Source organism: Convolutriloba macropyga, chromosome 3 (genome assembly GCF_964194025.1).
Source record: "Convolutriloba macropyga chromosome 3, txConMacr16.3, whole genome shotgun sequence".
In the NCBI taxonomy this organism is placed as follows: Eukaryota; Metazoa; Xenacoelomorpha; order Acoela; family Convolutidae; genus Convolutriloba; species Convolutriloba macropyga.
The window spans coordinates 67,759,569-67,784,439 of record NC_134470.1 but is presented as its reverse complement, the minus strand read 5'-3'; the positions used below and the strand labels follow the sequence as shown (position 1 = coordinate 67,784,439).

The window sequence follows — 24,871 nt, the reverse complement described above, 5'->3', positions numbered from 1 at the left end:
GCATTTTTCACCTGACTGTTGCGTTGTTTGTTTGTGGAGCCTATTTGACTTTATGTCAAAAAGGACGAATCGACAACGATGTCGGCTATCATTTAACTAATGTCGGCTATCTAGAACTTGACAGTTCTACAGATCACAACTGAGATTCTGTAAAATAGTTATTTAAAAAGAACTTTGACCCCAGTAATGTTCGTTTATTCCTGTTTTCACTAGCTTTGTAAGAATTTTGAACAATTTGAATTGTTTTGTTGCTCTGTAGTTTTAAAATTCAACAAAAAATATCGGTGGAGTGGTTTTTTTATTTATAGATAATAACTTTTGTGTGCATGCTTTTTTTTAGAGTGAGCGAGAAAAATGAGTGTTGTAAAGTTTTCTCTAGGTAAAAGGAGAATTAGTTTGTTCAAATTAGGCACCTTAAAGATGTGTTCTGTTAAATTTAGCTCCAAACTTCTGAGCAAAATGATTCCACTACGCCAAAAAAGGTTTTGAGGGTGTTTTTAGGCTTTTTCTTCATTTTTAGAAACCAATATTTTTTATGGTTTCCTTTTTTCAAAATAAATTTATGACCAAATATTTCTCTTTGATTGCAACTTTGATTTAGGCAAAGCATGTTTGTTGTTTTGTTTTGCATAGTTCGAATTCTTTTTTTAAATTTTGACATGTTGAAGGATTATTTCATATAATTTCCTTTCTTAACTGATAATCAATTTGATTATATTTATTTGTCGAGAAATAGATGCTTAGACGCATTTGGCCAAACTGCTTTTTTTCTACTTTTCTTGTGGTTGTTTAATTTCTCTCGTAGAGAAGCAATTATTGTAAACGTGTGTCTTTTTTATGCAAAATTTTTGCTTGACCGTTTTGACTTTTCGAGTGACTTTTACGCTCTTGAATTTGTGTTTTTCTTGGTCTAAAATTCACTCTCAATCACAATTTCAGAAGCTGGTGCCATTTTTGCTTGGTCTAAAATTCACTCTCAATCACAATTTCAGAAACTGGTGCCATTTTTGCTTGGTCTAAAATTCACTCTCAATCACAATTTCAGAAACTGGTGCCGTTTTTTAAGAAACTGGTGCCAATTTCAGAAACTGGAGCCTATTTAGGATCCCTTCCCGCTCCTCCCGACTGAAGCAGGCTGCACTTGATTAAAGCTCCCACTAGTCCGAGAGCAATTCTTCCGACGTTTAGTTGGTTTTAATTGCTCTTGAACGTAGTTCATAGCAATTATTGTAAACGTGTGTCTTTTTGTATGCAAAATTTTCGCTTGACAATTTTGACTTTTCGAGTGACTTCTACGCCCTTGACTTCTTGCGTTTCGCGTGATCTAAATTTGTCTCTCAATCACAATTTCAAGCGGCTGAACTCAATTGGCAACAATTTAATACTAAAAGTCAAATGAAAAGTGCGCCGAAATTAGTGTCATTTTTTACTCTAAATCCTAATAGTGGTATATGTTAACCTCTAATGTGGTTATTTGAAGCCCACTATTGAACTTCTTAGTCCAATATAGCCCCCCCCCCCCCCCCGACTGAAGCAGGCTGCAATTGATTAGAGCTGCAACTAGTCGTTCGAGAGCAATTCTTCCGACGTTTAGTCGGTTATGTTTGTTTATTTTTCTAAGCTGACTTATTTTGGGTTTTCAATTGTTATGTTCACAAGACTGATAATACATGAGATAGGTAGTCTGTTATCTTGTTGGTTATTATATTTTTATATAAATGTAATTATGGTGGTGGGTCGGTAAATGTTCTGCAGAGAAATTATAAAGATTTGTGGTGCAGAGCCAAATAAATTTGCAGGATATGCGGTTTTTAGTCGTGAAATTGTTTTCACCGTAACATGGACTCTACCAGTAGTATTTATACTTAAATCATATCTTACACTTTTTGGGTGAAATATATACCTTGATGTTTTTAAGATTAAAGGTTTTTAGCCATAAGTTTACTAAATCACCTGTAAAAGACTTGCGGTGATTTTTGTTCAACGGCGAATTGTCATAAGATTTGAGGTTTTTGGCGCTCTAATTTCTATTTTTACCACTTTCACTACTTTCGGAGCCACAATTCTTACTTGAGATTTTTAGCGTTGACACATTGACCCGGGGGTGCACCTATGTTTATTTTTGCAGATAATGCGACAGAGGCAGATTGAACACACCGTTGGAGAGAAAAGGGTTCTGGCTTGTTGTCATTTTCCCTTTCTGGTGAAACAGTACTTCGCATTCAAGGTAAAATTATCAATTTCATTACAACAATGTCCGAAGACAACCCGGCCCGGGTTCAGGATTCAAAATAAGTTTGAGATGCTGTGAAAAAGAAAAATTCAACATATAATTTAGCGGTGATTCCATTTAAATTCACCCCCTTAAAAAATACCTTAAAACCGATGAAATGCTATGAATGCGGTGGATGCGGGGAAAACATAATTTCCACACTTGTGTTGGTCGCACGTAATTTAGCGCTCATTCTCACATAGAATCATTTCTCAAAAGCACAGAATTTAAGATCGATGGCGACTCTGTTTGTGTCCAAATAAGATGCGGGTTCAGGATTGAGGTGGGTTGCTGGATGGGTAGGTGGACGGATTTAAAGGGGTAATTTTTAAAAGAGGTCAAAAGTGTAGCTCCAAAAAGTTGCTAATTTTGGTAAATGTTGCCGCCTTGTATCATAATTCATCGTTTCCTTAGTATATGTTTTACTTGTTTCAATTCAGTTGATATTAGAATGCTAATATTAATCTTTGCGAGGACAGGTGCGAATATGCTACAAGTTCCTCGTTCGATTCTCACACATAGCGGTGAATGATGAGAATGTGGGGTATTTATGCAAGATCAACGCTACATAGCGCTAGACAAAATCTTATTCATTGCTAAAACCTTTAACGGCCTCTGAAGTTTTTGGCTTGCCTGATTTTGACGGTTCTGGACGTTTAATACCCATTCATCGCTTAAACCTTAAAGTTTTTAAGAGGTGAAGACACTGAATATGGTTAATTTTACTGAGATGGCCAAATTAACATCAAAACAACTTGAAATTTTCCATGTGAAAAAATCACAGCTATAGAGCCTCAATCTCATTGTTGCAATTATTTCTTGGCCCGGACTGCTTGGCTCTTTTTAGTAATCAAATAAAAAGCATTTATGATGTCATGCAAATCATGCTTTTTTGTGCAATAATGTACGATAACCAGGAAAAAGTATACGAATTTGTATGATTACCAGGCGCTCAAGTGTGGTCTTTGTTGATTAATAGCAGATAACAAAAAATCATGACATTTATACGACTAACAGGAAACCGCTTCTGAAAAATAATAGTTATCAGGAAACCATGTATTATAGATATATGATTACCTGGAAATCGGAAATCTTTTTAATAGCCATCGTCATGACACTTAGAAACAATTCCTGTCAATGTTCAGCTCTTCATTTTTCTTTTTTTTTTGTTTGAGTCACTATGTGCAATAAAACGTAAAACGCGTAAAAGTTTCATTCGTGTTGGCAAAAAATTGCCTAAACTGTGATTATAGGTGGTTTTCTAATATCGTTTCAAAGTACAGAAACCTGTGCATTGCGGCGATTTTTGTGGCGACCTCAGCTTACATTCACTCGCTTGATTTATGCATGTGCTACTGGATTACATGTGTGACCTTACATATATGACCTTGTATAAATAGCAAAAACAAATCAAAATTCCCGTTATATTGCGCTAAGTAATTGTATGTTGCTGGAACGTGATTACCGTTTCCATACTTTTTTTTCACAAGTAAAAACGCAATCTTTGCAATTATTGCATGAACGGGTAATTTTTAATATCCATATACCTGTAAAAAAATAACTGCCGAAAGCAATATAAGGTTAGGCAGATTTAGATTTTGAACTCATATCTAATTTACTTCAGGTGAAATGGGCGTAGCATCCTCTGAAAATTAGTATTACCCCTAAAATTACCAATAAATCATAAAAATCAAATATATACTTTGTAAAGCTCCCGAATTTTGTATAGCGAAAAACTCCAAGTGTACCTAACAAAAATTTCTGCTGAATTTGTATTTAATTGCTCTCGAATGAGAAGCAATTTTTGTAATTTTGTGTGTCATTTTTATTTAAATTTTTCGCTTGACCGTTTTTGCGCTTTCCTTCTAGAATAATCTTTGACCTCTCAATTGACTTCTCAAGTGACGATGACACTACCCTGCTAGCCGAGTGATGAATGACTCTGTTGAGGTGACAGAGACGCAGGAGGTTGGGGTTCAAACCTAAACTTAGTCTTTAATTTTTGCGCCCATAAAGAAAAATTTATCTAGGCCATGCCCCTGAGTTAAATTGCCTCACTTCTCATTAAAGAGCAATTTTTCTGACGTTAGTTGGTTTATGTTTGATTACTTCAGACATAAATAGAACAAAAAGGCACGTTTTTGACTTAATTGTCAATCAAATGAAGAGGAGATAGATAACTATAAAAAAATCATTTGTTGATTGAAAATAATTGATGTGTCCTCCCTTTAAAAAAAGTTCCTTCAAGCTCGCACTACTGTACAAAACAAACAATACAACAATAAAAAGCCAGTAATATCTACCATTGAGGATAGCAAGAGGCAAGACGAAAAACGAAATCAAATAAAAACAAGAAGCATTACGTGCGACCAAAACTCCATGTTTTACTATTTTTTCTTAAAAGAAACTTAAAGAAAAGGTCAAACTATCATCAGATAAAAAGGTAGTTGAACCAAATGACTTGCATTTTACCAGAACACATATGTTACTTGTCTGTAATGGGACTAAATAACAAGTAACAAAAAGGCCGAAATTGGAAAATCTTTTCAGACCTTTAAGATAACCTTTTTTCCGATTGATAATAATAGATTAATTAGTAGAACAAATTTTTGCAGAATAAATATTTGTTTTGCAAGGTCTTGCAAGGCAATCATGCGGTTGCAATTTATTAGAGTACGCCAAAAGTTTCTGAACAATTTTTTTTGTCAATATCCACCTATTTCAGCTATTGATTCCAATGCTACTGTTTTTCGACAGCTCATTGCTTCGTTCTTTTAAAATTGGCGATATTCATTTAATGAGTTTGAATTATTTCGTGAAAAGTTGTAAAACTCTTGAATAAATCTCTGGCTTAATATTACTCTATTACCTCTTTCTCACAAAATTAGAATAGTTGTTTGAGTCCTTATTATCCAAGAGATGTCAAACTCTCAAGAGATTCGTCAATGTGATTCAGCTTGTCAATGTGATGTCCAGTAGTGGGTTAAATGTGTTATCTGACCACTTTCTAAACCCAAGATGATCAGATAACACATATGACCTACTGCTCTATAATAAAAGTTTTTATAATCTTTGAAAATCATTTAAACCAGTGTAAAGTTCATACTTTTTTATGATAGAGTAGTGGGTTATTTGTGTTGTCTGATCATCTTTCGTTTAGAAAGTGGCCAGATAACACATATAACTCACTATTCCGTCCGTACCCATTGCCTTTGATTACTTGATGAATTTATTTGAACAAAAATGTAAGTTTAAGATGGCCAGACTTCTAAAAGCTTTAATTCCACCTGTTTTTTTTCCTTTCAAGCTAACAGAACTCCGAAAAAAAGAATTAATGTCATTTTTGTTGATACATAACGTAGCGTCTCGACAGCAGCGATGACATCATTATTCCTCAAAATTAAAAATCTAATCAAAATTTATTGTTATTGAAATGAAGAGCCTTTGTTTGACAGGACAACAGCTATCTGTACATAGCCCTGGAGTTCGTCTCCGGTGGAGAAATGTTCTCCCACTTGCGAAATGCCACGAGATTCGGCGAGACTCGAACCCGCTTCTACGGATCCCAAGTGGTTCTTGCTTTCGAGTACCTGCACTACATGAATCTGATCCACAGGGATTTGAAACCGGAGAATTTGCTGATTGATGCAAAGGGTTATGTAAAATTGACTGATTTTGGTTTCTGCAAAAGAATCAATGGACGTGCCTGGACCATGTGTGGAACCCCGCAGTATCTGGCACCCGAAATCATCATGTGCAGGGTTTGTTTACGCTTTTTGGGTGCTCAGCGGTTGGGTCGAGCCTGAGCACAACTGAATACCAGGAAATGAGATTCAAAGCTGAATAATTAATTGTTTGGTTGATTTTAATTAATTGCCCTCATTTGAAGTTATGAACAATTGCTGTCTTTTTAATACAATTTCGTGCTCGATTTTTACCTGACTTTTTATCCATTTGACTTTTTATACTCAAAAGGGATGAACTGGTAGCTTGTAGCTCTCGTGGAGCTTTGGTGGTTTATAAATGTAATGCTGACTGAGAAGACCGAAATTCACGGTGTGACAAGCAATAGAAATTTTGGGAGCTTTGGAGCTCCCCTTTTTTGTGCCCCATCTCCTAGCTGAACAAATCAACCATCAATGAGCTTAAGTCATCCGCTCAGCAGTCCTACAGGAGCAATTTGTCTGTGGTTACTTGGTTGTGTAGGTCTAGGAAAAAACCCGTGTTAAAAAACCCAATCTGATTCTAACAGGAAATAAACACTCACATAGAACTTCGGCTGTGATGATTATTTGCTCTCAAACGAAGTTTGTAGCAATTATATTAGTCCTGTCGATCATTTTTTATGCGATTTTTGGTTTTCCGATTTTTCGTTTGAAGCTTTTGACTATTCGTCCTTAAAAACGGAATAAACAGGTAGCGCCCAGCGGGTATTAAGTGCTCTTAGATCATTTCAGCTCTGTTTCAGCTCAGTTATACTTATACTTATGTTGTGAAGGGCGGTTCTTAGAGGTTGAAGACACCCCCATTGTTGACCCCCCCTATCGCCCCCACCGCGCTGTTGCCCCCCACCCAATTGTTGCCCACCCCTCCCTACACCATCAGCCCTCCGGTGAAACCCCCTCCCCCGCGCCGTGCCTACGTTCGAACAACTCATCGCTAAAAACACGCAATTTTGTACTAATTTTCACATTTTTTTCGAGTTTTTTGAAATTTTTGTCATTTTTTGAGTTCTTTAAGCCCTAGATGTCAACTAGTCTTCTCTGGGCTTTTATAATAGGTTACTGCATAGTTTCTAGTTGTAGTGGAATGTATTCAACATTTTAACATCACGAATTTTAGCATTTTTTTTGACAAAAAGTGCTAAGATTTTCAAGTTTTTTTAAACTTATTTTTCATTATTCACGTCCTTCCAGTCACAGGGGCCAGAAAATTATCTTGAGAGCTTGATAATAAATTACTGAAATTATTTTATGTGCCATGGAATAGCTTTCAGTTTTTTAATATGACAAATTTTAGCATTTTTTTAAATAAAATTTTTTCAAGTTTTTTTGAAATTTTTTGTCATTTTGTTAGGTTTCTTAAGAGCCACATAACATCCTTAAGCGTTTGATTTTAGGTTACTGGATATAATTTAGATGTAAGGGAATGTTTTTCAAGATTTTAAAATTAGCTTTTTTTGAATCTTTTTGAATTTTTATCATTTTTCCGGCACCAGGGTCCGAGGGACCTCCTTCAAGGTTTGATGATAAGCTTTTGCATAGTTTCTAGAGTTAATGGAATGTTTATCATTTTTTTAATGACACCAACTTTAGCAATTTTTTGATAACAATTATTTTTTTTTCAAATTTTTGGAGAATTATTATTATGTTCCAAGCTTATGGATCTTTATGACCCAGTGAAATTTTTTAACGCTTGAAATAGGTATACTGAATAGTCTCCTGAGACAATGAAATGGTTTTGAAGATTATAATATCGTGAATTTTAGCAAGATTTTATTAATATTTGCGATTGTTTTCAAATTTTATGAATTTTTTTGATCTTTTCTGAGTTTAACGAACTTTACTGGCTGACGAAGCTTTTCAAGTCTTGCAGAAGATTAACATGACATAGCTTCTGAGACAAAAAACAGTTTTAAACATTTTTCCTGCGATATCTGGCAGCTTTTTTCAAATTTTGCAATATTTTGCAAATTTTTTAAATGTCTGTTTTTTATTTGATTTATTTACTAAGAGGGCTAGAAAACTAAAAGTTGCAGAGTCGAATCAAGCTTAAGCCAACCTTACTAAACCGTGGCTAGCTACCGACGAAGCCAACCGCTCGACGGTCGTTTGAGAGCAATTCGCCCGACGTTAGTCGGTTATGTTAATTTCTTATCGAGTCCAACAGACCGCTGAGGCATGGTCATGATAAGCCGTCAATCGGGCGGTTGTTTCCTGCTGGGGGAATTTTTTCGTGGTTTTTTTCCTATCCTAAATTGGTGGGGTGTTTTTTTCCGTTTGTTTTCCCAACGAAACCGGGTAATGTTATCAATATTAGATTTATTTTTGTCTCCCTTAAAGGCCACTTGAGTCAGGCATAACTCAAAGACAATGACTAGAAACCACAAAGAACAACAATGACATCCATGCAATTATTTTTTGGAAAAACAGCAGTTATATTCGTTATACTATTCTACAACCTCAGCTTGATCTTTCCCTGCTAACAATGCTCGAAAATTATTTGAATATAAAAAATGAGAAGGCCAAAAACACTGTACCTGGCTGTCGCTATTAATAACAGCCCCCAGCCTTTACACAATATTTTGTGTGTTTCTTATGCCAAGTTTCCAAGTTTAAATTTAAGAAAAATTTTTCAATCTTCTCAGTTCTGAAGGCCTTTTTTTCTATTAGTATCCAATTTATTTCTGTGCGCACAAGAAATCAGTTGTCCACAGACCTAACAACAAAAACAAGTTACACTGGTGTCCAAGTTTCTCTATTGAAATTTGGGGATTTGAACAAAAATAAAACAAAAGGACTTCGAAACAATTACAAAAAGGGTTTTGGAAAAGGCAGTTTACTATGTTAATGAGCGACTTTAAAGTTTCACTTTCATTGTAGTATAGAAATCGATACAAAATTAATTCTAATACCCAGAAATTGATAACACAGTTAGGCATTTTGTATCTCATAATTTTGGCACACGTTTACTTCTACTTCACATCTTTGGCAAAAAGTAAGAGACGTTAATTGGCTAAAGTCGACAAATCATAGCTCGGGAAGGATTTGGATTTTATTCAAATTTGGTAGTATTCCGCTCTACGCCTGTTCAGCTCTAAGTGCGTCCTCCGCTGCTGTGATTATGCGAGTTAACGCCATTTTCAAGATTGTTGTCATGACCAAACATGATAATTGATTGATTATACCTCAAAACTTTCTTTCTAGGGTTACTCGAAGGCAGTGGATTGGTGGACTTTTGGGATTCTGATGTACGAGATGGCAGCCGGCTACTGTCCATTCAGGGCCAAAAAACACATCGAGATGTATGAAAAGATTGTTGCAGGAGAGGTCAGATACGCTAATTGATCAAGATTTGGATCTATTCTGTTCTATATCCTAATATTTTGTAAATTTTTTGCTTATATCAACCTTTTCCTTAACTGCATTTCAAATTGAGCAATCGCAAAGCAAGATATTTTCATCCACAGGGAATTCTCGGCTACAGAATGTAGCCTGCCAAATTTGCCGTCACCAAATTGCACGTTCGTTTGAAATTCCTCCAAGTTGAAACAGATTCCTTGAATTTTTATCAGGTTACTTTGAGTTATGTTCATCTTTAATTCGTTCCCTGTAGAATGTGTTCATCTTTACGAGCCATCAAAATAGATGTTTCGGACCCCTTGTGTACAAATTGATTTGCGCTGGAATCATGAAAATTAATGACATCCACGAAGCTTTGCCTGGGTTAATTGCGTGCTAACGTACAAATCCTGAAATTAAATGCCCTATTTCACTTGTTAGTAACCATATTTTTCGAATCTGTTGAAAGGTGGAGTTTCCGGATCATTTCTCGCCCCAACTGAGAGACTTGATCAAGTGTCTGTTGCAAGTGGACACTACCAAGAGGTACGGGGCACTCAAGAATGGAACCCAGGATGTCAAAAATCACAAGTTTTTTGCATCTGTTGACTACATCGCCACATATCAGAAGAAGGTCAGTCAAGTTTGTTGTCAGGAAAATACCCAAATTAAAATTTTGGCGATGATAGGCAGAATTTTCAGCCCAGTTTTTAGTTAATGGAATCATAGTTAATTTAAAAATAGTGCACGCGCCGGGGTGCGTAACAGTTGTATGCCGACCAAGCATGGAGCCTAAACAGATGGAGCCTAAACCAAGCATGGAGCCTAAACCGGTCCAGTATTTTATCCACCGTTTTCATGTGAAAAGGTGAGTTTGTGTACAAATGAGTTTTCGAAGCGACAAGGATTATTCTAAGCATTTGTGCCTTTGACGAGCCAAAGGTAAACTCTAAAAAAATTCTGGCCGGATTATAACCTGAACAAGCCTGCAAAACACTTGAACAAATTCCTCAACAATTCAGGCAAAAATTTCTTTTTCAGTGTTTTTACCTGAAATTTTTAGGCGAAATTATCTAAAAAATTTAGGTAAAACTCAAATAAAAACAAATAAAAACCTGAAAAAGACAATTTTGCCTGTTCAGGCTTTTTTAATAGTGTTTTTCAGGCTTGTTAAGGTAAAACTTCAGCCAGTGATGACTGAATTTCCTGAAAGATTCAGGTAAATTCAAGGGGTTTTTCATGCAAATTTACCTGAAATTATATTTACTTGAACTATTGGAGAGTGGTAGTAGGATGCGCGGCAAAGCCGGATCCTTAGATGCTCTCACTGCAGAAAAAAACTGGCAGAACAAAAGACCAGAAAACTTTGCAATATTTTGAAATTGTTTTCCTCCGGTTAATTTAACAACCAAACATTGAAAGAAAATTTCCAGTATAATTTAATTATTAGTGAATATCAGCTCAGTATGCACATAGTACACACCTTATTCAGGACAGCTATCAAGAAGGCTTAATCTATGGAGTAAACAACGGCGTCTACTAAGAAACAAGTTTCACTTTGATGGCAAAACTTTCCAAGCAGTGCTTACATGGGGTAAAATGAATCAATTAGAATTAAAATAAATGTCAATCTATGTCTTGCAGACTGTAAAAAATGGAAGCTAAATAAAGACCATTTATCTTTCTTTTTTGAATATTAAAGAAGGATTGGATCCAAAATGATGCATATAAAAGCACTGCTTTTTAATTGCTCACAAACAAAGAATGTAGCAATTATATTAGTCCTCTCGGTCTCTTTTATGCAATTTTCGCTTGACTGATTTTTCGTTTGACGCATCTGCCTTTTCGTCCTCAAAAATGGGATAAACATAGCGCCAGCGGGCATTACGTGCTCTTAGAGTTTTTCAGCTCAAAAAGTTTTTGAGACTTATACTTATGGTGTGAATGGTTGTTCATAGAGGTTGAAGACACCCCCCACTATTAACGCCCCCTTTATTGCCCACACCGCGCTGTTGTACCCCACCCAATTGTTGCCCACCCCTCCCTACACCATCACCCCCCACCCACCGAGCTGTTGCCCCTACCCCACTGTTGCCCCCCCCCCCCCCCTTGGCTACAACCGATCGCTAAAAACACACATTTTCATACTAATTCTCAGTTTAAGTTTTTTGAAAATTTTTGTCATTTTTCGAGCTCTTTCAGCCCTAGGTGTCAAGAAACCTCCTCTAGGTTCTTATAAGAGGCTACTGAATAATTTTTTGGGGTGTTGGAATGGTTTCAACTTTTTAACATCGCGAGTTTTAGCATTTTTTAGGAAAAAACGTGCAATTTGGCATTTTTTTTTGACATTTATTTTTCATCGGTCGGGTCTTTTCAGACGCAGGGGCCAGAAAAGCTCCTTAAGATTTAATAATATTTTACTAAAAAGATTTGATTTGCCATGAAATAGCTTTCAATTTCATAAATTGACACATTTGAGCAATTATTTCTTATAAAACTTTCATTCTTTTTACGTTTTTTTTGAAATTTTTTGTCGGTTTTTAGGTTTCTCAACCTCACGAGCCGAGGAATCTCCTCTAGGGTTTAACATCAGGTTATTGTATCGTTACTAAATCAAATGGAATGTTTTTCAAGATTTCAACACCTGGAATTTTCGCATTTTACTTTTACAAAACTTGCAATTTTTTTTAATTGTTTTGATATTTATTTTCATTATTCAGGTTTTTCAGCCTAACAGAAAATCTCCGTTAGCGTCTGATAATATGTTACTGGAAAATGTTTTTTGGCAATGGATTAGTTTTCAACATTTATTATGACAAATTTTAGCAGTTGTTTTTTGCAGCTTGCAATAGCTTCTAGATGCAATGGAATGTTCTTCGAGATTTTACTATCAGCAATTTTTTTAAAAAAAAATTGCAATGTTTATTCAAGTTTTTTGAACCCTATTGATTTTTTTTGTCATTTTGTTCACTACCAGCGCAGGTTTGATGATAACTTTTCGCATAGTTTCTAGAGCTAAGGGAGTGGTTATCAATTTTTTGATGACTCGAGCTTCAGCAATTTTTTTCAAATATTCGGAAAAATTTTATCATGTTGCACTTTTATGGATGATTAGGAGCCATTTATACTATTTAAAGCTTGAAATAGGGATACTGAATAGTCTCTTGAGGTAATGAAAGGTTTTGAAGATTTTAATATCTTGAATTCTAGCAAGATTTGTTAATATTCGCGATTGTTTTCAAAATTTTTGAATAATTTTGTCCTTTTCTGAGTTTAGCGAACAATAATGGCCAACGAAACTTTCAGATGGGTTATTTGACATAATTCCTGAGACAACAAATATCTTTGAACCTTTTCTCTTTAAAATCAGGAAGCTTTTTAAAAATTTTTCATTAATTTGCAGATTTTAAATATCAGTTTTTATTTGATTTAATTACTAACAACGCTAGAAAACTGAAAGTTGCCGTGTTGAATCAAGCTAAAACTAGCATCAGTAAACCGTGGCTAGCTGCTCGCAAAGCTAACTGCTTGCCGGTTGTTTGGGAGCAAGTCGTCCGACGTCAGACATTAATTGGTTATGTTCTTGTTGCTTTAATCCTAAAATTTAATGATTTTTTGAACCGTTAATCTAAAAATTTGTGTTTTCTTCTAAGACATTTAAATAGGTCAGGAAAATACGTTCTGTGTTGACACAACGGTAAGGCTGAGGAATGGGTTTTTGTAATTAACTTTATCTGTATGCGAAACTTAAGAAACGGCTTGACGTTGCTTCATAATGGTTGTATTGTATCCACTAGAACTTGTAATTTTTGTTTTCGTCTAGTTTTATCTGAAGAGATTATTGTGTTTCTTTTCTGAATGCAATAAGATCTTGTTTTTTCATTTGATTACATCGGAGCTTGTTCAGATAAAAGTTTATCTGAGCTAGAGTTCAGGTATGTTTCAGTTGCCTATACCACTGAAATTCACATTAACTTCCTAAGATGAGATTAACAGAAAATGGTTAAGATAAATTTATTTGAATTTTTAAAGTGTAAGCTTCACAAAAAAGATTGGCCTCATATGATTATAATAATTAGGCATCCACTTCTTAAAAGATAATCTCAAAAGTATTCTGACAATCTTGAGTTTATCTTTCAAATTGCTCAGCATGTGATTTTATTTTGCTCCCAAACGATGCTTGTTTCAATTTTAATAGCCCTGTGGTCTTTTTATGCGACCGGTTTTTTCGTCTGATTTTTTAAAATCTTAATCCTTTTAAATGGGATACGTGGTTAAACCAGGAATGCATTAGATCACTGAAGACCCCTCTTCAAGTAAGCTGCTGAAAGGAAATATAAATATGCCCTTAGTGGCGTTTTTGTGGTGTAGATCTTTTCTCACTCTTCCTTCATCCCACACCACGCTTTTTACCTCATTTCATTCTTAAACCCCACACGCTTGACACCACTGAGACCCTTCAAGCCCCCATCCCCCGCTTCAACGCCCCCTCCAAAACAAGCCGACCGCCAATGCCACCCTTTTCTATTCCCCTCTCAATTTAATTAAACTGGCTTCCCATTTTCTACATAGCTTATAAAACAGTCAACAACTCCAACTCGTTTGTCGTTTGAGAGCAGCTCGCCGCGTTGCGTGTTAGTCTGCTATGTTTTTGACATTAAGCAAATTTGATTGTTGAAATTATGACAAAAAATGATATAAAATAGCATCTGGTTTATATTGGCAAGGTTAAAGGGGCAAGCATAAATATGCAACTGTTGAATGTTCAATTTAGTATTTTTATTTATGGGTAGCAGCTATGTAGTAAATCAGCCCAGATAAATTGTTTAAATTACCCGCCAAATCTTGATCTGGAGATGTGAAATTAGTTTAAAGTTAACGCATCTGATTTCTCGCCTTTCACTTTGGAAGTTTTTTTGAGACAAGTTCCACCAGGGAGAATTCTTCTAAATTTTGTATTTTCGAATTTCAAGCGATTTGGTCAGAAAGTCTGCTGGCCGATTTTCTGTTAAATACGGAAATTCAAGTGTCTGTTTTTCTACGAAAATTCAAGTGTCAGTTCTCGGAAAGATAGTTTTATAGCAAATTGTTTGCGTTTTAAATGATGCAAAGATGGCTGATTTAGCGTCTAACAGGACTGATTTTGAAGACAATTTTTCAGAGGTAGCTCCAGAAAAACCTCCAGAATACCGCTCAGGCAGATAGCTTCTTTAGTCGTTTCAACGAAAGAAGTAAACTCAGCTTCGGCAGTAAATGTTGCTACGGTCCCTTGAGTTTTGCAAATCAACTGCTCGCTGCAGCAGATGACTCAATTAACTGGAAAAAAAATATGAAGTACTCCTCCTCTTACCTTTGTTACCTGCCCAATCAGCATAAGAAAAAATTAACAAATTCATAATCTGACTCTTAAGGAAACTTAAATTCTTATTTATTGTTCCCTCTAAGTATCTAAGAACACGCTTGGCTGCTTTCCAATGAGCCTCTACGGAATTATCAACAAGTGATAATAGAGCATTAGCAGCAAACCAAATATCAGGTCTACTTGGCAAAGCTAAATAATTAAGACAATCTATCAAACTTTGGAAGTTAATTGTCACCATTCTAAAATGCTCTCCACTACCCTCCTGGGAGCAGTCATTTTTAGAAGCTACAATGTTTGAACATGGCAATTTGAGAAGCTTGGCGACTAGTGGTGTAACAGTTGGATTCAGTCTTACATTTTGAAAGTTTTGTTCATTGAAAATTTTTTTGCAATCTTTTTTCAATGTGCTCCTGTTGACCAATTTTTAGTTCCAAATAATTTGTCCATTTTTATCAAGCACTTATTTTAAGTTCCTCTATTTGAAACCACTATTTTTTTGAAACTATTAATTTTAAATTAATTTTCCTATGAAGTTCGGCAAGAAACCAATCAATGAATTTTCCACAAAAACTACAAACAATTAGTTCATCTACCTACAAACAAAGAAAACTAGTTATTTTTTTTTCATTTTGGTTTTTCATGAACAGACGTTCCTCATGAACTGATTTGAGAAAACTTTGTGTTTTTAAGAAAAAGTTCAAAGTCAAAAAGCAGCTCTTTCCAAATTTTTCAGACCCCTATAATTTAACCTACAAACAAACGTTCAAATCCTTCAAGTTGTTTAATGACTAAATGTTCTACAACTGGAGACGTTAAATAAGAAGTTTATGTCCATTTTTCCACTGATAATCGTCTAAATAGCCAGGTTTAACAAAACTCTAATTAAAGTCTAGTTTTAAGTGAGTAACTTCCATAAAATCTCTAACGAAAACTTAACTAAATCCTTTTCTGCAAAACAAGCTTTATAGAGACATTTTTCACACTCGTGAGCAATTTCGCAGCTAAACTCCATCTGTTTCCTACTGGTTTTTTATAATTTTTTACTAAACACCAAACACTGTTTTCAACAAAGGCATAGTAATTATTCTTATTTGCTTCAAATCAGATTAGATTTTTACAAAGCTTCATTGTCGTTTTATTGTATAGTATTATCAGCAAGTGGACTTGGAGAACAATCATCAATGGAACTGTTGTTAATGTCGTCGGTTAACTTTAGCTCTTTGATTTGTTTGAAATAAATTTCCTTCTCATTTAATCTGACTTTATCCTTGTACAGCTTTTCAAACGGTGTTTTTTTCAAAAGCTGAATGCCAAAAAGCCATATTCAAAACTTTTTTCCGTGCAAGCAACTTCTAAGAAACATTGAGCGATAGCTACAGATGTCCTCAAAACTCTTTCAAGGTACCCATTTTCTTGTGGCGTGTGTGGAGCGGAGTTTTCAAAACGAATTCATTGGTTCCTACAATACCGCCTAAATTCATTTGTAATATTTTCTCCACTTTCATTTCGAACTTTAGGGCCTGGTTTCAACAGCTTGGGGAGAAAGCTTTCCTAGGGCATCTGTATGCGCAATGTCCAAAATTTATTATTGATTTTTTTCTTTCAATCCTTGGGAACAGGCTATTGTTTTCACTTATTCAGCTCACAAACTTCACAACATTCATTTTTTGAGTCGCTGATTTTCATACCCTCCACAAACCCTCAAATATACTTTTCTGTTGTGTCCGATTTTTTAAAATTTTTTAAAGTGCAATATTAAAAATTTTTTCTGGTCAATGTTAAAACATGTTTTAAAGGAACAATGATATGTTTTCCGCAGAAAGAACCATCTATCAATTTGAAAAAGAAACGGTACTTTATTAAATAGAAGTTTCCACAAAAAGCAACTTTTTTCAGTTTTGAAATAAAAAAATATGTTTTTTTGTGTATTCAAGGACGAATAAAGCTTCTTTTAAGAACAATCTTTTTCAGTTCTTCATTAATAACCGTAGCGCAATATTTTTTTTCTTACGATGTTGAAGTGCGTTTTTTCTGCATTATGAGTTATGCCAGTACAATGCATAGCAAGCACATCTTCATCAAATCAAGCAAGCGTGTTTTTTAATGATGTAGTTTGTTGGGCCAGAGTCAATGATAAAATCATGAGCTTCAATAAAATTCTCACTCGAGTTTTATCTTTTTGTTCTTCCGCATCTTTGTTTTTCCTTTCATAAGAAATGTCTGCTCGTTCTTTTTTCATTTCATGAGAATCAAATGTTGTGCTAGTGAAACAGATTTTGGCTCTATGTCCAAATTTTTCACTTAAAACATGTCCTTTTTGAATAAGGTTTTTTGTTGTTAGGTTCAGGCCGTGGTGTTTTCAATTTTTTTGCCAATTTTCTCTTTTTTGTTACAATTAAAAGAAGTTCGATCATCAGTAAAGAAAACAACCTCCGATTTTTTTGCTTGTTTCGTTACGTTTATCACTTTCAGAGTAAATAAAATCACTTTTCGCCTTATCAATATTTTTTATCTTGACAAAATTTCACCAGCCCACAAAAACTTTGAAACCAATGAGGACGCCCTTTCAAACGTATCGAGACCAACGTTTTCTCAATCATAGGTTCATCGACTTCAGAAAGATTTAACAGCGTGTCCTCAGCCAGCTCTACTAATATAGTCCACTATATTTTAGTTACTGTATTTTCTTAATTTTGTTAAACTAGATTCCAACTTTTGTAAACGCGGTCTCTCAAACTTTCAAACCTCTTACACTAAAAATCCCGAGCTTCATAACCTTTTCCTATTGAACATCGCGGAAAAATTATTGACTTTTTGCATGGACACTGGACTAATTCATACCAAATGGTTGTCTGTTTTCCATCGAAAACCTTATTCTTTTTTCTATCGACCTCATCAGTTTTATCTTGTGAGGGTCGTTACATTAGCTAAGGTATAAATCCTTTTATATTATCTTGAGTGTCGTAAAGGATTTTATTTAACTTCAAAAACACATTTGTGCGTCATAGTTTAAAGAAAAACAGACAGTCTTTTTTACCACTAAATAATTATCAATCCTTTTGCTGTTCATATTTAACGCTTTCAACTGTTGTGTTTAATAATTTTAAGCTTACAATTCAGATCCTAATACTTAAAAAAGTTATAATTTGAACCAAGAATTTTTTGACAAATCAAATTAAACTTGAAAGACAAACTTAACTTAAACGTTGAAAACATACAGAGTATAAATTGTAAAACTTATTGAAGACACAAAACTATAGTCCCCCAAACAGGTCTTTACTCAAAAACTAAAACTTTTTTCACTCTTGCTGAAATTGTTTTTTTCTAAAACACACCAGAGCCTGCAAGTAGTTGCGGATGATTAAAAATTTTAGCTAGAAAGTGGTACTTTTGTAGAATGAGCAACTAAAGGAGAAAAATTGTCTACTCAAAAAAAGATGGCAGATCTTTATACTTGAAAAAGTTACGGTGGGCATTGACGAATATAGCCACTTATTCCCCCATTGCGTCTAAGAACAATGGTGAACGATCCTCCAGATAACTTCTCAAACACTGACTTACAAATTTCACGTACGCATGGCCAAATTTCGCAATGTTCTCGAAGCAAGCCTTTTATACATTATGTTTTGCAATGCTCTCACCATCATCAATTATATTGGAAGTTATACTATAGTCAACACAATATTACATGCTCTGCAGTGTCTCCGGCCAATATCGTTTTTCTGGTTCCAATCTGTTCTACAGATTGATTTACTTTTTTCAAATTACGACTGTTTTTTCAATCGATCTTCTATTTTTGGTTCCAATCGACCGATTGTTTAGTAACGACTAATTTTCACACTCCCGTATTTATGCTATGACGCGTGCTCGAATCTTTAATTCTATAAATATCCAGCATAAAAATAAATAAAGAAATAAGCAGTTTCAGTTTTCACAAGTTTTTAAATCTCTCTGTCTCTTTCTCTCTATGTGTGTGTCTTTATCTCTCTCTCTCTCTCTCTCTCTCTTTCTCTGTCTTTATCTCAGACAAGCAAACACTCGTTCAACAAAGGCAATCACTCTCCCTCTTCGTCACTGAATCTGTGGGTTTCACTGTCACACAGGCTTTACTATGCTTCGCTTGTCTTGTGACTATTTTCAGAGCCCTTCACCTGTTGGTAAATTTTTAACGTTATAGGGGCACGCAGAAATACAATGAAGTTGAAAGTTCAAATTTGTATTATCTGATTATGGGTGGCAAATATATTTTAAATTACCCACCAGAATTTGACCAGTATGTGAAATTAACTCGAAGTTAACGCATGTGCTTTTTCCCTTCTAAGTCTTTAAGTCATGCTGAGGGCTTACAACTACAACAAATGGTCAGTCTGTTTTGGGCTGTTTTTTGGGCTGTTTTAAAATTTGCACTGATTTTAGTGTAGATTATTTCCGTTTTTAAAGATTATTATCGTACTTTAATTTCTTTTCGCTCGCGCTTACAAACTTTATTTTATGACATGTGCCCCAACCGTGGCTATTTGGAGTATAAATACTAACTAAATGAGCTATTTTTCAAGAAATGCTAAATTCCTAACGTGCGTTTTTGCTGCAATTGAGTTTCAAATGAAATAATCAATCAAAGGAGAATCTCACGTTCTAAATGAGCTCCTTTTCGTGTCTAAAAAAACGCTGAGGCAGTACTCCTCTTCCACCGAATCGTGAAAAAAAATTATCAAAATTTTTCTGCGAGGGTTGTGTGAACAACAATAAATTTGTATGGAGCAAAAGTTCTTGAACAACAGTTCTGCGGCTTTTTAAATGATTTGGCAGCTATGTTTTGATAGCAGCAGTTCACATCAATTTTTTCAGTAAACGGCAGGCGTCAAGAGATTTTTTTACTGTTACTGTTATAGCAGCAAAATGACTTATTTTGCATCTCGTTTAGGTATTCCGGTCTTACCAATCAGATTATTTCAGAGCTGAACCAGCGTTAATCCAGAGCTGTGTTTAGCCATTTTTACTTTTGTACTTTTTTGTCAAAATACCAACTCTTCAGTATTTTTTCAGAGTAACAAGCATACCTAAACGATACTAAGAATTGCTAGAAAAATGAGCTAGGTTAGCGGTTAATTTTTCTAAGATTTGAGGTTCCTAGCGTTCATTTTTTAAAACCGATTTCACCGCATTGACCACTATTATTACATCCTTGCAATTTTTTCTGCGGTGACGGTATCTGGTTACGTCAGCGGTGAAATTTGCGGTGACTGTATCTGGTAACGTCAGCGGTGAAATTTGCGATTCTTAGCGGTGAATTTTTTTTCACCGCATTCACCGCTTTTCTTACATTTTTTTCTGCAATGTTTTCTGCGGTTACTATTATTGGTAAATTTAGCGGTGAATTTTTGTAAGATTTGCGATTTTTAGCTGTGATTTTTTTTCACCGCATTAACCGCATTCAACGCCAAAAATTGCAATTGTTACATCTTTTCACCGCATTCACCGCAAATCTAACATTTTTTAGCGATTTTTAGCGTTGACACCTCGACCCGGGTTTAGAAAAACGATTGAATTAATTGGTAAGTAATTTTTCAGCTAGATCCACCGTTTGTTCCCAACACGAGCAGTGCCGGAGATGCTAGTAACTTCGACAAGCAGAAAGAAGAGCCACCATTAGAAATTGCTGACGAGTGCAAATTCGAAAAAGAATTCAAAGATTTTTAGATGTCACCAAATACTGTTATGCTAAACGTGACAATTTTGCCCGTATGCACAATTTTTAGCTATATAGGTTGCGCTTTGTTCGCGACAAGACAATTAGAACTCAGAGCTAGATCAATTGTCGTTGCGGCGAAATTTTAATGATTACAAAAACAAAATAAAATTAATTTCGTTTAATATTAGTCAATGAAATCCGTTGGAATTGAAGTGAGTTAGTAATTATGATTGTAATAAAATTTCATCTTAATTTTTTAAAGAAGTAAGTTATTGCACAATTTTTTTGCATAGTATCATGATCAGACTTCATAATAACAAAACTAATTAATTTTTTTTGATTGTTTTGTTCAACCGATTTTACCAAGTGCTTAGCTGAGTTAATTTGGGCTAATTTTATTGCTGCGATTCTACATATGTCGAGTTACTTTCGAGTGATTGATGGTTGAGAGTGGTTTAGAGAGACTTTCAAGTCAATGGTTTATTGTTAAAAGAAGCTTATTAAGTTCAGCTCATTCTCCGCTTTCCTTCTCTGAAAGTTTATTCTTTAAGAGTCGACTTCACCACCCAGGTTTAGGTGTGTGACCCTAGACCGCTCTAATCAGACGATTTCCCAGACTTTGCCCTCTGATCAGTCCATCGTGCGACCCAAGACCCTCTAATCAGACCGTAGTGCGACCCAAAGCCCTCCGATTAGACCATGGTGCAATAATCAGACCCTAGTGCGACCCAAGAATTGCTGCGACCATAGTGCGACCCAAAATACTTGTGCGATTTTAGTGCGACCGACGCTCCCTCTGATCGGACCATTCTTGAATACATGTCATAATCCGTTGTTATTTGTTTAAATTATTCAAATCAAACCTATATACTACTCGACCTAAAATCTAATAAATTAGTATATCTTGTTAAGGTTAGGCCAAAACTGATTGAAAAAAATATTAACAAAAGGTCATTTTGAATTGGTTGCAACTTTTTTTTGGGTTATCAAAAACAGTGATAAAAAACTGCAGTCAAATAAATATGGACAGTTAATGATATGTGGTCAGATTTTGGGGGAACATATGTCCAGACTTCGGTCTCTCATCAGTGCGAACGTAGTGCGACCATTGTCCAGACTTTCGTGCGATCTATGATCAGACTATAGTGCGACTTTGCCCTCTGATCAGTCCCTAGTGCGACCATTGTCCAGAGTATCGTGCGACTCAAGCGTTTTCCAGACCATGTATTCTGGGTCGTACCACGCCACCAGTGTGCGACCCAGATAGTCTGATAAGAGCAGTCTATGGTCGCGCACCTAAACCTGGGCATTTAAAAAAAACTTATCAGATTTCCACAAAATATCTTCAAAGAGGACTTGCTTTGTTCTGACATATAAATTGCCTCTGTGGTAGAACCGAGCCACAAATAATTAAAAAGAATCTCTTTTCGATTAATTTCAGAATGTGTAATTTATTTTTACTAGAACAGCTTCATTGGTAGCAGAACTTTTTGCGCGGATGCGCTTTACTGATCTTAAACCTGTTAGAGCTATTCTTTTTTTCATAATGAAACTAAATGAGTTACGAGCAAAAATATTATTCAATCAATTCGGATAAAAACGAACTGCTGATGTGTTACGAAAAAATTCACTCGAAAAGCTATGAGGAGCAGTGCAACAGTGGCATGAAAATGTGAAGAGGCTAGGTTAGTTGAGCTTTGTTGCTAGGGAAGGTGAAAAGTTGAGACATAAGCGCAATACGACTGAACACAAAAAAAAGCATAGATTTAACCCGAGGATTATAGTTTTTCAGAAAAATTTTTATGACAAAGCCTCAAAATCGATTAACATTAAACATTAATTGTTCTTAACATGTAAAAGAAAATATAGGCAAACAGGCCATATAATTAACTAAGATGATATACTGACTATAAGCGCAACTATAAATAGATTTATCGCAATCAAAACTTCCCTATTATTTGGGATTGTTTAAATGTCTTTTAAGTTCTTTTTACGTTTTGCGTATTTCTGAATTTCCCTTATTCAGGACTGACCTGTGGTGTAGACTGACAAGACCCAAATAATTGTGGCATTATTTTTCTGAGAAATTCATTTTTGATAAGTTCATTTATACTCAATACATCATCTTGGTTGCTTCTATGGCCCGTTTTCAGTAACAGTTAACCATAACAATAGCAGAAAAAGAGCACGACAAGGAATTACGTTTTTATGGCTATCAAAGCCAGTTTTGTTTTTTCAAAACTTTGCCAACTAATGTTATCGCAATACAGCCCCTGTGTTTAAATATCAGAGGAGTTTAGCACCGATTTCAGCTTTAAATTGCATTAGCACAGTGCATTCAATTATTATAATAAAAAAATAGGTATTTTTATACCAAATTGAATTCTGAGTAGAACAATGTCATTTTTGGGGCCCAAGTTTTATTTAATATAATAGCTTTGAAGCACTTTATAGTTAATGTAGCTTTCTAATAATTACTACTGAGCACAGATAGATTAGTGGTTCTCAGATTTGTGCTCAAATTGTAAACTTTTACGCATACAAATTGAGGAACTTAGCTGACTGTCTTCATGTGGTAAGTTCCAATAAAAAATTGAAATAACATTCGGAAATTATCACATTAAGTGCCAGCTAAAAATATATATTAGAGACGTATTCAACATATGCTTCTCAACTGACTTTGGACAGTTGATCTTCTTAGTTCTTTAAAAAAAAATTCAAAAATAGTATTTTTTGCTTACGTTGTTTTTTGATCGATAAATGAAACAAAGCGGGCAGATTGCGGATAATTGTGGCAAAATAGACCTCGTAAAGAGGACCACTGAAAATTCGAGGAGAAAGGTGACATCAAAATGCTTGAATTCAGTTTTTTCCTTACTTTCAAATCAAAGACCAGTGTCATTCAAAAATATGCACTTTTTCATAATCTAACTAGGTTTTACTCTATTAATTTACACTTAGAGCTAACATTCTCAATTAGTTTTTTATAAGACAGCACAGCACGGCAGTCATTTTTAGTGTGTTAAAATGAACCATTTATCAGATGATTGGGAAGAAAATTCATACCAGTAGAGAAACAAAATTGACTGACAGAAGTCATCTACAAAATTGCTCTACTAATTTTTGGCACGTGATGAATTGATTGAAGTAAAAATTAGCGGCGAATTCAAAGATGATGGCATGACAATCCAATAAGTGTTCGGATTATCCCATGTGCCACTTTTTTTGAGCAATCATAGAGCTCCACATGAAGCCAAAACGGACGCCCAGAAATGGAGGGAAAAAAATAAAACAGAATTTAGCTTTTTTTGCAAATTTTTTCTTTACAAGTTGGAATGTTATAGGAGACGTTGTTGTAACATTTGCTGGCGCTCTATCTAAGCAAGCAACACAAGACTCATTACACGGCAATAAAATAAAACTGCCAAAATTGTTTAAGGGTTGCTAAACTTTCTTCAAACAAAATTGGCAACTAGATATCCTAATTTCTGCTCCTAATTACCAGCCTCGTGAAATTGATCAGAATGACAAAACCTAACCGATTAACGTCAGATGATTTGCTCCCGAACGACAGGTGCGCTGGACAATTTAAATTAGGGGTGTAAATGATTTTTCGGTCCAAAGTTCAGCCATCTTAACCACTACACAATTACTATGCACTGAACCGCTAACATTCACTTTTATATTAGCAGCCAAATCATTTCAGAATGAGAGCAATTGAAATCACTCGGAATTGAAGCGTGAAGAGTTCACTCGAGAAGTCACAGAATGTTCTAGAACAAAAGCGCAAAAAAAGGTCAACCTTAAATTTTGCTCAAATATGACCAACATGTTTACAATAATTGCATCAATCTTCGTTCGGGAGCAATTTGTAATTCTATGCAAATATTTCTGGAAAAGACTTTGAACTAACAAAACTGTCGGAATAAAACAACAATAATAAACTTATAGTAAACAACAATAACAACAATAATAAGTTAAAAATGACTTATATTAAATCAATTTCTGTATCAAAAACAATTAAGAACGCTTCTAAACAACTCAAATTTAACTCAACACATAAAAATAACCAATTGCTGCCGTTAATATTTTCAAAAGAACGTTGAAACGAAAAAGCGTCTAAAAGGCGAAATGCAAATGTGGATTTATGGTCTTATAAATGCTAAAATGTCAAAAACGCTTTCAAATTACATGTTTTGATTCAAATTTATGAGCAAAAATTTCTGTTTAATAAATTTTAAGCTGAAACTTTGAAAAGTTTTGTTAAAAATACTGCTCATTTGTTTTTTGCTTTTTACTAGAAAAATTTCACACAAGATTTTCTTTTTTTTCAAAAACTGACCTGAACATAGACTTTTACGTTGACTAGGCATAGACTTAGGCATTGTCTTTTACATCTTGTTTCGCAACCAACCAATTGATTAAAAAATATGTCAGCATGGCTCCACTTCGAGTCGTAAGAAGAGAGTGCCTGAATTATGACA

General features: G+C 34.9%; 1 protein-coding gene across 1 annotated transcript in view; it reads left to right on the top strand.

Annotated features, from left to right (window-relative positions):
- Positions 1–20,639, top strand: part of LOC142337230 (cAMP-dependent protein kinase catalytic subunit 1-like) — a 31,421-nt gene extending 10,782 nt beyond the window's left edge. The window contains exons 5-9 of the mRNA XM_075386368.1: positions 2,129–2,227; positions 5,728–6,033; positions 9,199–9,321; positions 9,803–9,967; positions 20,267–20,639. Of these exons, the coding sequence (XP_075242483.1) occupies positions 2,129–2,227; positions 5,728–6,033; positions 9,199–9,321; positions 9,803–9,967; positions 20,267–20,395 (822 nt within the window). The 3' untranslated portion in view covers positions 20,396–20,639. The remainder of the gene's footprint in view (positions 1–2,128; positions 2,228–5,727; positions 6,034–9,198; positions 9,322–9,802; positions 9,968–20,266) is intronic.
- Positions 20,640–24,871: the final 4,232 nt, after the last annotated feature.